General features: G+C 60.5%; 1 protein-coding gene across 1 annotated transcript; it reads left to right on the forward strand.

Annotated features, from left to right (window-relative positions):
- Nucleotides 1-215: 215 nt before the first annotated feature.
- PHF24 (PHD finger protein 24) lies at nucleotides 216-10,724 on the forward strand. The gene is made up of 8 exons (XM_063180014.1): nucleotides 216-660; nucleotides 5,623-5,995; nucleotides 7,082-7,267; nucleotides 7,729-7,807; nucleotides 7,913-8,115; nucleotides 8,409-8,575; nucleotides 8,800-8,901; nucleotides 9,007-10,724. The coding sequence occupies exons 2-8, from the start codon at nucleotides 5,627-5,629 to the stop codon at nucleotides 9,101-9,103; spliced, it is 1,203 nt and encodes a 400-aa protein (XP_063036084.1). The 5' UTR covers nucleotides 216-660; nucleotides 5,623-5,626; the 3' UTR covers nucleotides 9,104-10,724.
- Nucleotides 10,725-11,542: the final 818 nt, after the last annotated feature.

Raw genomic sequence — 11,542 nt, forward strand, 5'->3', positions numbered from 1 at the left:
AGCAGATGCAGGTAGCCCATGACTGAGGCACTGGTCTGGGGAAGACCCCGCAGCGGGGGCAGATGAGACCTTTGCTCATCCTTGGATGCAGTCCCACCTCTGTAATCCTTGAGGTTTTTTCTGAGAAAGGCGGTTCAACCCAGGGGGCCAAAGGAGATGCAGGGAAAGCTTTTATTGGTATCTTCCAGCACACGTCAGCCCGGTTAAAAAAAATCTCCGTTTCTCGGAGAGCTTTTTAACACGGCTCAGGCAGCAATTGGTACAGGGACAGCAAACCAGGCTGCATCTGCTCAGCCCCAGTCACAAGCTCCCTGCTTCCTCTGAGAGAGAGAGAGTGTGTGCGTGTGTGTGTGTGTGTGTGTGTGTGGTGTGTGTGTGATAGACACAGGCATCCGCTCCCAGCATCGCGCTGCCTCCTGCATCCTCCGGCAGCAAGTGCAGGACTCTGGCTTCCCGGGTACCACCCTCGCTGCTCCATCCATCCCTCCATCCCTCCATCCCTCCATCCCTCCATCCATCCCCTGACAGGGATTTGCACGCGGGGCACGGCATGCGGTGAGCACCCGCGGGCGCAGAGGGGCTCGTGGCCAGAGGCAGCGGCGATGGACATGGTGTGGACTGCTGTCTAGGGCGCCTGTTCCCAGAGAGACCCCGATCCTGGTAAGTGGGTTGGTTTTTTTTTGCATTATAGGTGCTTTGCTGGGTGCGTAGCACGGGCTGTCCACACATTGTGTCACCCTTCGGCGGGTTCCCCCACTGCCCCCGGGATCCTGGGTCCAGAGCTCCTGGGATGGGATGCCTGGGAGTGGGGATGAGGATGGGGTGAGAGGGTCCTGCCCAGGCATCGGAGTCCTCGTGTGGGTACTGGGGAGGGAGAAGAGAAGGAGAAGTGCAGATCTGGGCAGGAGCTGTGTCTGCTGCAGAGGAAGGGACTCTGCTGTCACGGCATTTTCATCCCCCTCTGGGAGATGAAAGAGTGCGACACACCTATAAAATCTGTCATAGCGCGGCAGGATGGGCAACCTGATCCGGCAGGGAGAACAGCCACTGGCTTGGTGTCCCCAGGACTGGGACACAGCACCCCCCCACCCAACATCCCCGCTGGACTCCCACAGCCCTGCAGAGGGTGGGAGGGACCACCAGACCATCAGCCACGGACCTCTCTGCCCCATGGCAAATAGATCATCTCACAGCAGCAGTCCCAGCAGTGCCACAGTTCTGGCATGTGCTGTCTGTCCGGGAGAGGGGACAAGAGGATGCTGGCAGACCCCTTGGCCATCTGCAGCCAGCTCAAGGAGCTGGAATGCAATGTCCCCTAAGCAGAGCCTTCTGCCTTCGCAGCCTGGTCCCCCTCACCCCAGGCAGGCGGCAATTGGCAGGGTGTGCAGAGATGTGCAAGAGCCATGGTAGAGCCGTGGCAGCTCCTCCCAGCCCTGTTACATGCCCTTCAGACCGAGACCTGGGACCAGGCTACCATGGGCTCCGAGCTCCTAGGGTTCTCCTCCCTGTTGGTACCCCACCCCTCTGCCCCCAGGTTCCCTAATGCTGCTCTAAGTAAGGCACAGCACTGCAGGGCAAAAGACCCAGCAGCCTGCGGAGGGCAGGGAGGAGGCCTGGCCCCCTGGCAGCCTGTGGGGACCAGGCACATCCTTCCTCCTGGATCAGGGAGCCAGATCCTGGCCCATGAGGGGGTTTTGGTCCACGCACACCCCTGATGCATCCCCCTGGGAGTGGGTGCCTGCTCAAGGGTGCACCAGCCCAAACACCCACTGACCCTTCATTTGCTGGGAGGGTCTTTCACCAAGGACACACTGTGGGCAGGTAACAGTCAATCCTACAGACTCTGTGGCCCCACACCCCCATGACCCCAGGCCATCACTGCACACCACAAGAGCTCGCCCTGCACCCACAGCCCCCGAGAAGCACCCATCCCACACCCCCCAGCTGCCACAGACACCACCCCTCTCCCACAGCTGCTGCAACACCCCTGCATCCAAAGCCACCACCCACCCCATGCCCACAGCAGCACCCCCGTGGGCCGTAGCACCCGCCCCGCACTGCCAGCCACGCCGTGGCACGTTCACCCCGAAGCAGCACATCCACCCCTCGCACCTCATCCCCCTGTGACACATCCAGCCCTAACAAACACAGCCCCCCTGCGCTGCTCCTGACGCGTCCCTGCTGCGCTCCCAGCCGCCACGCCGCCCCAGCTGCGCCGCAGACCCACCCATGTGTCACCCCCACCCCTGTGTCACCCCCACCCTGTGTCACCCGCACCCCTGTGTCACCCCCACCCTGTGTCACCTGCACCCCTGTGTCACCCACCGCCACCACCCACCACTAACCGGGCACCCCCTAACCCCAGCACAAGCCACATGTGCTCTGCCATGGACAGAGATTTTGCAGCCTTGCAGGCACCGCTGGCTCTGTTTGCATCTGGATGCTCTGCCCTCTTTCCTTCTCCCGGGGTGCCTCCGTGCTAGCCACCAGCTCTCTCCCCATTCGTACCTAACACAGGCTTAATTCTCACTCCAGCTGCACCAGCCTTGCTTCCATGCCTCAGTTTCCCCCACGCAGAGAGGAGCATGAAGCTGGGAAAGATGTGTCCATGGGCACTAAGAGGATGAAGTGCTTTCTGGCTCAGTGTTTTGCTGCAGGAATGAAGCAGTACAGAGCAAATCCAAAAGAGAAGAGTGAGAGGAATGGATGTCGCCCAAGGATCAGGGCAGGGGTGCAGGGGGAAGGGGACAAGGGAAGGGGTTGGGAAGTTTCCCACCACCCACTGTGACAGCCCCCGGTGCTGGCAGGGCTCGTGGAGCCGGGTGTTTGCAGGCAGCTCCTGCCTGTGCCCAGATTTAGCTCCTCTGTGGGGGCGACCTAAAAATAGCCCCACGGTGCAGCCTGGCAGCAAGGTCGAGGCCCCCGCACCTCTTAGGTCACCGTGAGACAGGTGGTGGTTCTGTTTGCCTCGGGGGGTGGACACAAATAGCACCAGAGACACCTTCCCCCAAGGACAAGTGGGGACACAGGGGCTGCTCAGGTTTCTGGGCTGCTATGAGGCGAGACTGCCCCTGGTCCTCCCTCCCCAGGAGAAGGGGGACACCCAAAGTCTGGCAGGGCCCCAAGTCATCCAAGGTTCTATGTGAAGGTGAAGTCCCACCCCACAAAGCCAGGTCAGGCAGGGCATGGGGCACAGGCAAAAAGGGGTCAGGACAATGCAGAACAAGTTTGGGGTATCTGGGGAGCAACGGGGCCTGTGGAAAGGGAGCAGAGTCTGGAGACTGAGTTCAGGGTGAAGCCATTCAGCCCTGGATGTGCAGGCAGGATCCAGCTGTGCAGCACTCACAGGGGCAGGGAGGCAAGCAGAGGTGAGAATAGACACAAGTCGTGACAGAAGTGACACTGTCCATGCTCCAGGCACACAGTTGGCAGTGGCAGAAGGCACTCGGGGAAGGCTTGGGAGAGGACAGGGAACAGGGAGGCAGGCTGGGATCTTGCAGCAGCAGCGCAGTGCAGGTGGGTGACTGTGAACACACAGGAGAGACAGATTTGGGGAGGAATACAGCAAGTCCACACATCAGCCACGCTTCTATTGCACTGCAGGGTGGCTGGGGTTGGGGCACCCAGAGCTCAGCAGCATCGTGGGGAGAAGCTGCCAGCATGCTGAGATGAGGAACATGGGTGTGGGTACCAGGGAGACTGGGGGGCTGTGGGCCACACACCTCTTTTCACTCTTCTCTGTGAGCCTAGTCCCTCTGGACCCTCTCCTCCCCACTTCTATCCAAACCTTGGGCAGGAGTAGGTCAGGATCTGCTCAACACTCGGTGCTGCAGGGACCGACAAAGGCAGATCTTGGGGGGATTTCCCTGTGACTTCTCCGACTCTCTCGCTCGCAGGCAGAGCTGCAATGCTGCCCAGCAGCAGAGCTGATCCTGACCACGGCAGACGTGATCCTGAGCCAGCCAGGCAGAGGGTGGTGGCACGGCGAGGAGGTAGAAAGACCCAGGTGTTTTCCTTCCCACTGGCACAGCCGCAGAGACGCTGTTGCTGTGGCTCGGACACGTGCCTCCAGCTCTGCCCCGCTCCCACCCTTGCAAAGCCCTGGAAGCCGAAGAAGGCCGGGCACCAGCTCCGAGCCGGGCACTGCGGCCAACAGGTGCCAACACCCCAGCCCGCACCTGTGCCCACTGCTGGGACCCCCACGCGCAGGACGGGGCCCACAGCACACGTGTTGCACCCCCGGCTCAGCGCGTGGGAATCTGCAGGCAGATGGTCCCGCGGCGGCGGCGAGAGGCTGGGGAATCACATGCGTGCGCACGCAGTGGTGTTTGCCGCCTGCCAGCATGCTCTGCTCCGCTCCGCTCGGCCCTGCTGCTGCGGGGTACCTGTAATTACCCTGACCAGGCTCCCTGCCACAGCAGTGCCCGCGGAGTCGAGTCCTCCCGCAGGCAGCGAGATCCCGGCGGTGTGCACGCGTGCTGCTAATTATCCCGCTACCTGGGGACTTCCCTGCCGGGGCTGGCGGGGAGGGAGATTGCTGCTCCGATCTCCCTGCTCTGCCTCCCGGTCCCTGGGCACCAGCTGGAAGTGCCTCTTTGCTGCAGCAAAGAATTAGAGAATAATTAAGGCTGGAAAAGACCTCTAAGATCATCGGCTCCAACCATTAACCCAACACTGCCAAGGCCACTACTAAACCACATCCCTAAGTGCCATGTCTACATGGTTTTTAAACACTTCCAGAGACGGTGATTCCACCACTGCTCCCAGGGCAGCGTCTTCCATGGTGGAACCTCAGGATGGCACAAGGGAAGCCCTTGGACCCATGTGAGGTGATGCCCCACAATGCTGGAGGCCAAATTCTGCTTCTCCCCAGCTTCAGCTCACACCCAGTGAGACAGAGTCCAACTTGTTATTGCTGCTGCTGTTGGCCTCCCCTTTTTATCCTGAGGTGATCTTCCCCTGGCACTGAAGCCAAACATCCTTCTTGGGTTCCATGTGCCCCTGTCCCATACATTGCTCTCCTTCCCTCTTGCACCCTCACAGTCCTCCTACGGCTGGCCCAGCCTCCCCACATGGCTCCTTGCAGGATGCCCAGTGATCACAGTAGCAGCACACACACAAACATGTGAGTGCAAGAAGAGGCAGCTGAGTGAAGAGGAATTTAAGGAAGGTGAGGGGTCAGCACCAGACCTGCCATGACCTAGTCCTGGGCAGAGCTGCAGAGAGGATGTCTTTCACCCTTGAGTGGCCGCAGAGATTGTCTTTAAGTCAGAAAGGAGATGCACGCTAGGAGAAAGGTTACAGCTGGTCCTAGTCCCTCTGGGTTTTACTGATCTGGCATGGAAAAGGCCTGGATGTGTTTCTTGTGAAGCTGGAGTCTATAGAGCAAGGTGAGGAGGCACCCCCAAACCATCTCCCTGCCTTCTGTCCCACTCCCCCACCCACTCAGACCCTCCATGGCCAGGAATCAACCTCCCCACGGCCACCACCATGATCCCACTGTCAATTTGTCACAAAGACCCCACTTTTCCCTGCCCTGAGCTGCTCCTCAGGCAGGGGGGAGGAAACCACCAGGAGACCCTTTTGGGGGTCAGGGACATAGCACCTTCCTTCCCACCGCAGAGCCATGGGGGTGCTGATGTCCAGGAGGCAGACGGTGGAGAGGGTGCAGAAGGTCAGCTTGGCCGTGTCAGCCTTCAAGGACGGGCTGCGGGAGCAGCCATCGACACGGCGCCGGGCGGAGGCGGGGACCGCACGCCAGGGGACGCTGGAGCAGGAGGTGCAAGAGGGAGAGGAGGAAGCGGTGGCCGGACCTTCCCAGCCGGAGGAGAGCAGTGCCGCCAAGGCGGCCTGGGAGCGGCTGCGGGATGGCCGCGGCGTGGAGCCAGAGGAGTTCGACCGGGCCAACAGGTTCACGCCACCAGCCTTCATCCGGCCCAAGAGGGAGCTCCACGATGATGAGCCCCCGGACATCAGCCTGGAGCAGAGGGAGCAGGTGAGCGGATGGAACCACAGAGACGGTGTGGGAGGGATGGGGACAGGGCTGGAGGTGCACGAGCATCTGAGTGTCTGCCAGGCAGTGACAATCTCGCAAAGCCCTACGGGGTGGCTCAGTGGGGTACAGGGCCAGCAGCCAGGCTGGGCAGGTGGAGGTGCCACACTGGGAGGGGGGTGCGACTGCTCAGATGTGCCCTGGAGGCACCCTGGGGTGTCTGGAAAAGGAGAAGTCACTGCTGGGCACAGGCAGTTCTAGGTCTGGGGAAGAGAGGACAATTTGATCTACATGTTCATCCACCTACAGTCAACCAGCTTGCAACTCACGCCATCCCTCCATACCTTCAGTCCCAACATTCCTGCCCATCTACAACCCAACAGCTTATCCACCCACTCCTACAACCCACCCATCCACACCCACAACCCTACACATACAGCCACCCACCCAACAAGCCTACCCCCCCGCCCACCTACACCCTTATATGGCGCCATAAACACATGGAATATCCTGAATTGAAAGGGACCCACAAGGAATATTGAAGTCCAACTCCTAGTCATGCACAGGACACCCCACAAATCACACGATGTGCCTGAGAGTATTATCCAGGCTTGGTGCTGTAACCACTGCCCTGGGGGGGCCTATTCCAGTGTCTAACCACACCCTGAGCTAAATTACACAGGGTACCTAGATAATATACCCAGGTTACCATCTGTTTGGAAGTGGAAATGGAAGTGTGTGGAAAACCTTACAGCTTATCCATCGATAATTACAACCCTAAAGACCAGCCAATGTACAACCCTACAGTCCAGCCACCCACATGTAACACACCGCAAAGAACCTACGGCTTCACAGCCCCATCAACCCTATAGCCAGACCCATCCACCCACCAGTCTTCCCCACAAACACACCCACCCTCCTCTAACTTGACCAGCCAGGTCTGTTACAACAACCTCTTCCCTATACCAGCCCCACACATTCCCATCTTCCCCCCTCAGCATCCACCCCCACCTGCAAAGCACCGCCCAGATGGAGAAGCCAAGCCCGTGCCCACACTGCTCTGCTGAGCCTGTGCCCATCCCTCCCCAGATCCTGAATGACGAGATGTGTGAGATCTGCGAGGTGTGGACAGCCGAGAGCCTCTTCCCCTGCCGCATCTGCCACCGGGTGTACCACGACGGCTGCCTGCGCCGCATGGGCTACCTGCAGAAGGACAGCGCCGTGGAGGTGACAGAGACCGCGCACACCGAGACCGGCTGGAGCTGCTACTACTGCGTGAGTGCCCACACAGGGGGACACCAGGCTGCTGCTGGGTGGTGTGTGGTCCCCAGGGAACCGTGCCCCACATGGACACAATGAGGGTCCCACCTCACAGCCTGCTCTGGGGCAATGGGGTATGTGCTGCTCTCCAGTTCCCACCACCCACCGTGGCCTGATGGGGTCACCAGATGCAGGGGACAGTGGCCTTTTGCCACCTCCTCACCTCTGCAGGCAGCTCCTCAGAACCTTGGTGCAGGATGTGACACTGTGGGCACATGAGATGCTGTAGCAGAGCTGGAATGGCCAAAGCCCAGGGGCATGGAGCCATCCCACTGCAGCACCCTTGGGTGACACAGCACATCTCTCTCTTGGTGTCCTCACCCACTCACCTTCAAGGGATCCCAGTGCTGGCATACAGAGTGGTGCTCCCTCACCCCATGTCTTTTCCTCATGGCTCCTCTCTGCCCCCCACCCAGGACAACCTCAATCTGTTGCTGACAGAGGAGGAGATGTACAGCCTGATGGAGACCCTGAAGAACTGCAAGATCATTCCAGGTGTGTACCCTCCATGCGGTGGGTCCCAGATGGCTGCGGGAAGCAGGTGGGGACGTGGGTCCCCCCTCCTTCCTGAGCACAGCACAGCCAATCTGTCCCCTGCAGAGAGCTGCCTGACCCTGGATGACTTCCTGCACTACAAACACCAAGTGCACAAGCAGCAGTTTGAGCGGACCATGCCCGAGGCACAGGAGGAGCAGGCAGCCCTGCAGTTCAACGCCTTGGACCCTGACAAGAAGGGGCACATTGAGTGGCAGGACTTCCTCTCCCACGAGTCCATCCAGCTGCTGCAGAAAATACGGCCACAGGTATGGTTGTGGCACCCAGGGCTTGCTCCCATGGCTGTCACACATGGTCACAGCACCCAGGGCTGGCTACCATGGCCAGCAGCTGTGGCACCTGGGTCCAGCATCCACAGCCACAGTATCCATGGTCACAGCTCCCAAAGCTGGCTCCTACAGCTGATACCCCTGGCTGTGGCACCTGGGGCTGACTCCCATGGCCATGGCATTAGGGTGTAGACCCTTACAGCTTTGGGGATATGAGGAGGGAGGTTCCCACAGGGTGAGTGCTCCACCTTCGCTTCTCTGACCCCCCCTAGAATGCCCTTCTGCGGCTGCTGACACCCAAGGAGCGGGAGCGGGCACGGACAGCCTTCCTGGCCCTGGACCAGGACAACGACGGCTTCATCGGGGAGGCTGAGTGCCGCCAGGCCCGGCACAGCTGGTTCCGCAAGCACCAGAAGGAGATGCTGTCCTGCAATGTCAGGTGAGGGGATGCCCACCCTGGTGTAGGGATGATATCCCAGCCGGGGACTCCCAACACAGTCCCAACACCTACCAAAGGGGCTCAGCACACAAATGGTTGCCCTGCTTCCCGCCATCTCTCTCTCCATGGCCCCCCAGCCCTGTGCATCCTTTTCCCCCACCACCACCACCACCATTTGGGGTGCAATGGAGTGGGGATGAAGAGGATCTTCCTCCCCGCCACAGCATCAGCCATGTGGGGCCCATATCAGAGGGCAGCCCTGCCAGCAGCAGGAACGGCAAGAGCCCGGAGAAGATCCTGCCAGCCACAAAGCAGGAGGAGACCAGGTGAGGCAGGGATGGTTGGGGGGGTGGTGGACACCCCCATTTTTTGGGAAGACCCTGGGGGAGCAGTGTTGCCCGGGTGTCCAGTGAGCCCACATGTGCCCGCAGGAGCATCGACTGGCCCGGATTCCTGCGGGAGAACGTCGCCTACATCCTGGCCGCGCGCCCCAACAGCGCCGCCCAGCACCTGCAGCCCCTCGCCTAGAGCCGGCCGCGCCTCGAGGGCGCCGTGCCACGCCCGCCATGGGCACCTGCCACGCCCTCCCCGCGGGCACAGCCAGGCGCCCATTGGCTGGTGGGGAAGCGGCCGTGCTGCCCTATGCCCCGCCTCCCCCTTGGATTGGCTGTGAAGGGGCGCCGGGCTCTGATTGGATGAGGGAGTGGGAGCGGCTCTTGGGTCTCTGATTGGTGGGGGGAAGCAGGGCGGGGCAGGGCGTGTCCCCACTGTTCCCTGCGCCCTGCAGGGACCGCGGTGGCCGAGGGTCCTGTGCCCGGGGTGACCATGGGGCACAAGGGGCAGAGAACAGGCTACCCCCATAATCCCTGTCCCCACAGCACCCAGGGACCCGCAGACAGAGCAGGGGCTGCCCTGGGTGCTTGTGGGGTGACAGCAGAACCCAGAGTTCCCGTGTGTCCCCAGCCTCCCACAGCATCATGGGGCAGCACAGCTGAGCCTCTGCGTGCCACAGGCAGCACCCACGGGTCTGCGGCAAGCAGTGTCTCAGCTCGTCAGCGTGGTGGATCCTCAGGGGATGTGGCTGACTCCCTTTGGGGTCTCTCACATCCCTGCCCTACTCCAACAGGGGTTGGAGCCCAGTAGGTCCATTTTTGCATGCACACCTAGTGGCTGGAAGAGACGGTTTCCTGGCATGGCTCAACCCTTCCCTGCTGGCAACCAACTATTTAATGCCAACAGCAATGGTGTAGGAAGGAGCACTGGTAACAGAAAGCATCAGAGGATAGGAAAGCAAGGTCAGATGTAGGGGACCCCCTGTGCCTCTGATCTTGCCAGCAGCACTCTCCTGCATCCCTCATCCCCTCCTGTCCCCCTGGTTCCAAGGGATGCTCTTCATTTGCTTGCCATTCCAGTCCCACACCAGCCCTGTTCAGTCTCGCTCTCTACCCTCCGCATCAAGTGGGCAGCCTTGCCTCGCTGGGAGCATTAGTGCTAGTGGTAAGGAGGAGGAGGAGGCAGAGCCCAGAGCCCCCCCAGGTGTCAGCTGCAGGGATGAGGCATTCACTGGGCCCCTTTGGCAGCCCACAGTGATAGATGCACTCAGCCCACAGATGAAGGAGCAGGAAGCCCAGAAGCCTTGCCCCAGACACACCAGGGTTGGGATGCCCAGGTCCTATGGCAGTCCCAGCAGCTGCTCCTGCCCCTCTAATCCCCTTCCCGCAGTGCCCTCAGCCTCTCCCTGCTGGTGTTCTGTGGCTCAGCCAGGAGGCCCTGGGGTCTACACAGGCCAGGGATGCACTTGCAGCAGCCTGGTCACTCCCTCACTTCCATCCCTGATGCCCTGTGGGCATCATCCCAGTCAGCCCCCTTCCCCCAGCCAGGGCACAGTTCCCCTCTCCAGGGTCTCCCCCACTGCAAGACCAGGAGGCGCACCAGTGCCACGACATCTTCCTCTACCACCCTGGCATGCCAGGCCAATGGGGATATTTTGGATGCCAGGTCCGAGATGTGGCCAGAGCGCCAATGGGGATATTTCGGATGCCAGGTCCGAGATGTGGCCAGAGCCATGGCGAGGAGGCGGCCGTGGGTGCGTGGGTTGCAACTCCCTATCCGTACTGAGATACATTCATTAAACAGCTGTGTCCAGCTAGCCTCTGTCTGGTGTGCTTACAGGGCTTCTGGCTTCTCTGCAGGCATTTCTGGGCACCCACAGCTTGCTGCTGTTTAAAATCCCACCCCAGACTCAGGTCACTGTCCCATCAGGCAAGCTGGGCCTCCTGTCCCCAGAGTGTCCCCCAGCAGTGACAGGGGGCACTGCACGTGCACCCAGGACCCAGCAGACTCGGGGTGCTGCATGTCTCCCCAGGAAAGCATAGAGTAAGGAGAGTGCCTGGCTGATTGTGGAATCACCCCAAACACTGCAGTGAAAGGGGCACTCCTCCACTGGGATGAGTGTGCTCTCCACCCTTAGAGGCACTGGATGATGAGAACAGAGCGCTGGAGACAGCTGGATGCTGGGAACAGGCTGTCTGCAGCAAAATAACCCCGCAGAGACACCAAGATTCCCCAGGAGAGTGGTCCCCATGGCTGGAATGCTCCAGCTGATCACATCCACAGAGCTCCCAGGAAAAGCTGCAGCTATTGCTGGCAGCACATGGCCTGTGGGAACCCGGCTGCCACTAAAGGGGACCCTCCAGACTTTCCTTGCAGTGCCCATGCAGCAGCTGGGAGGAGAATGGGATTTGAGAAGAGGATCTAGGAGGGAACTGGGAGGGGGTGTGCTGCCCTGACAGCATCAGTTCAGTCTCTGGGGCCACAGAGCTTACTGCTAAAAGCTTGACTTGGATCTTTGAGCTCACTCCCACGGTCACAGTGGGATACCATTGCGTACAAACCACAGCAGGGGTATCCAGCTCGCCCACAGAGAAAACCCAGCAAGCATTTCAGGCTCTGAGAGCCAGATAAGCC

This window comes from Melospiza melodia, chromosome Z (genome assembly GCF_035770615.1).
Source record: "Melospiza melodia melodia isolate bMelMel2 chromosome Z, bMelMel2.pri, whole genome shotgun sequence".
NCBI lineage: Eukaryota > Metazoa > Chordata > Aves > Passeriformes > Passerellidae > Melospiza > Melospiza melodia.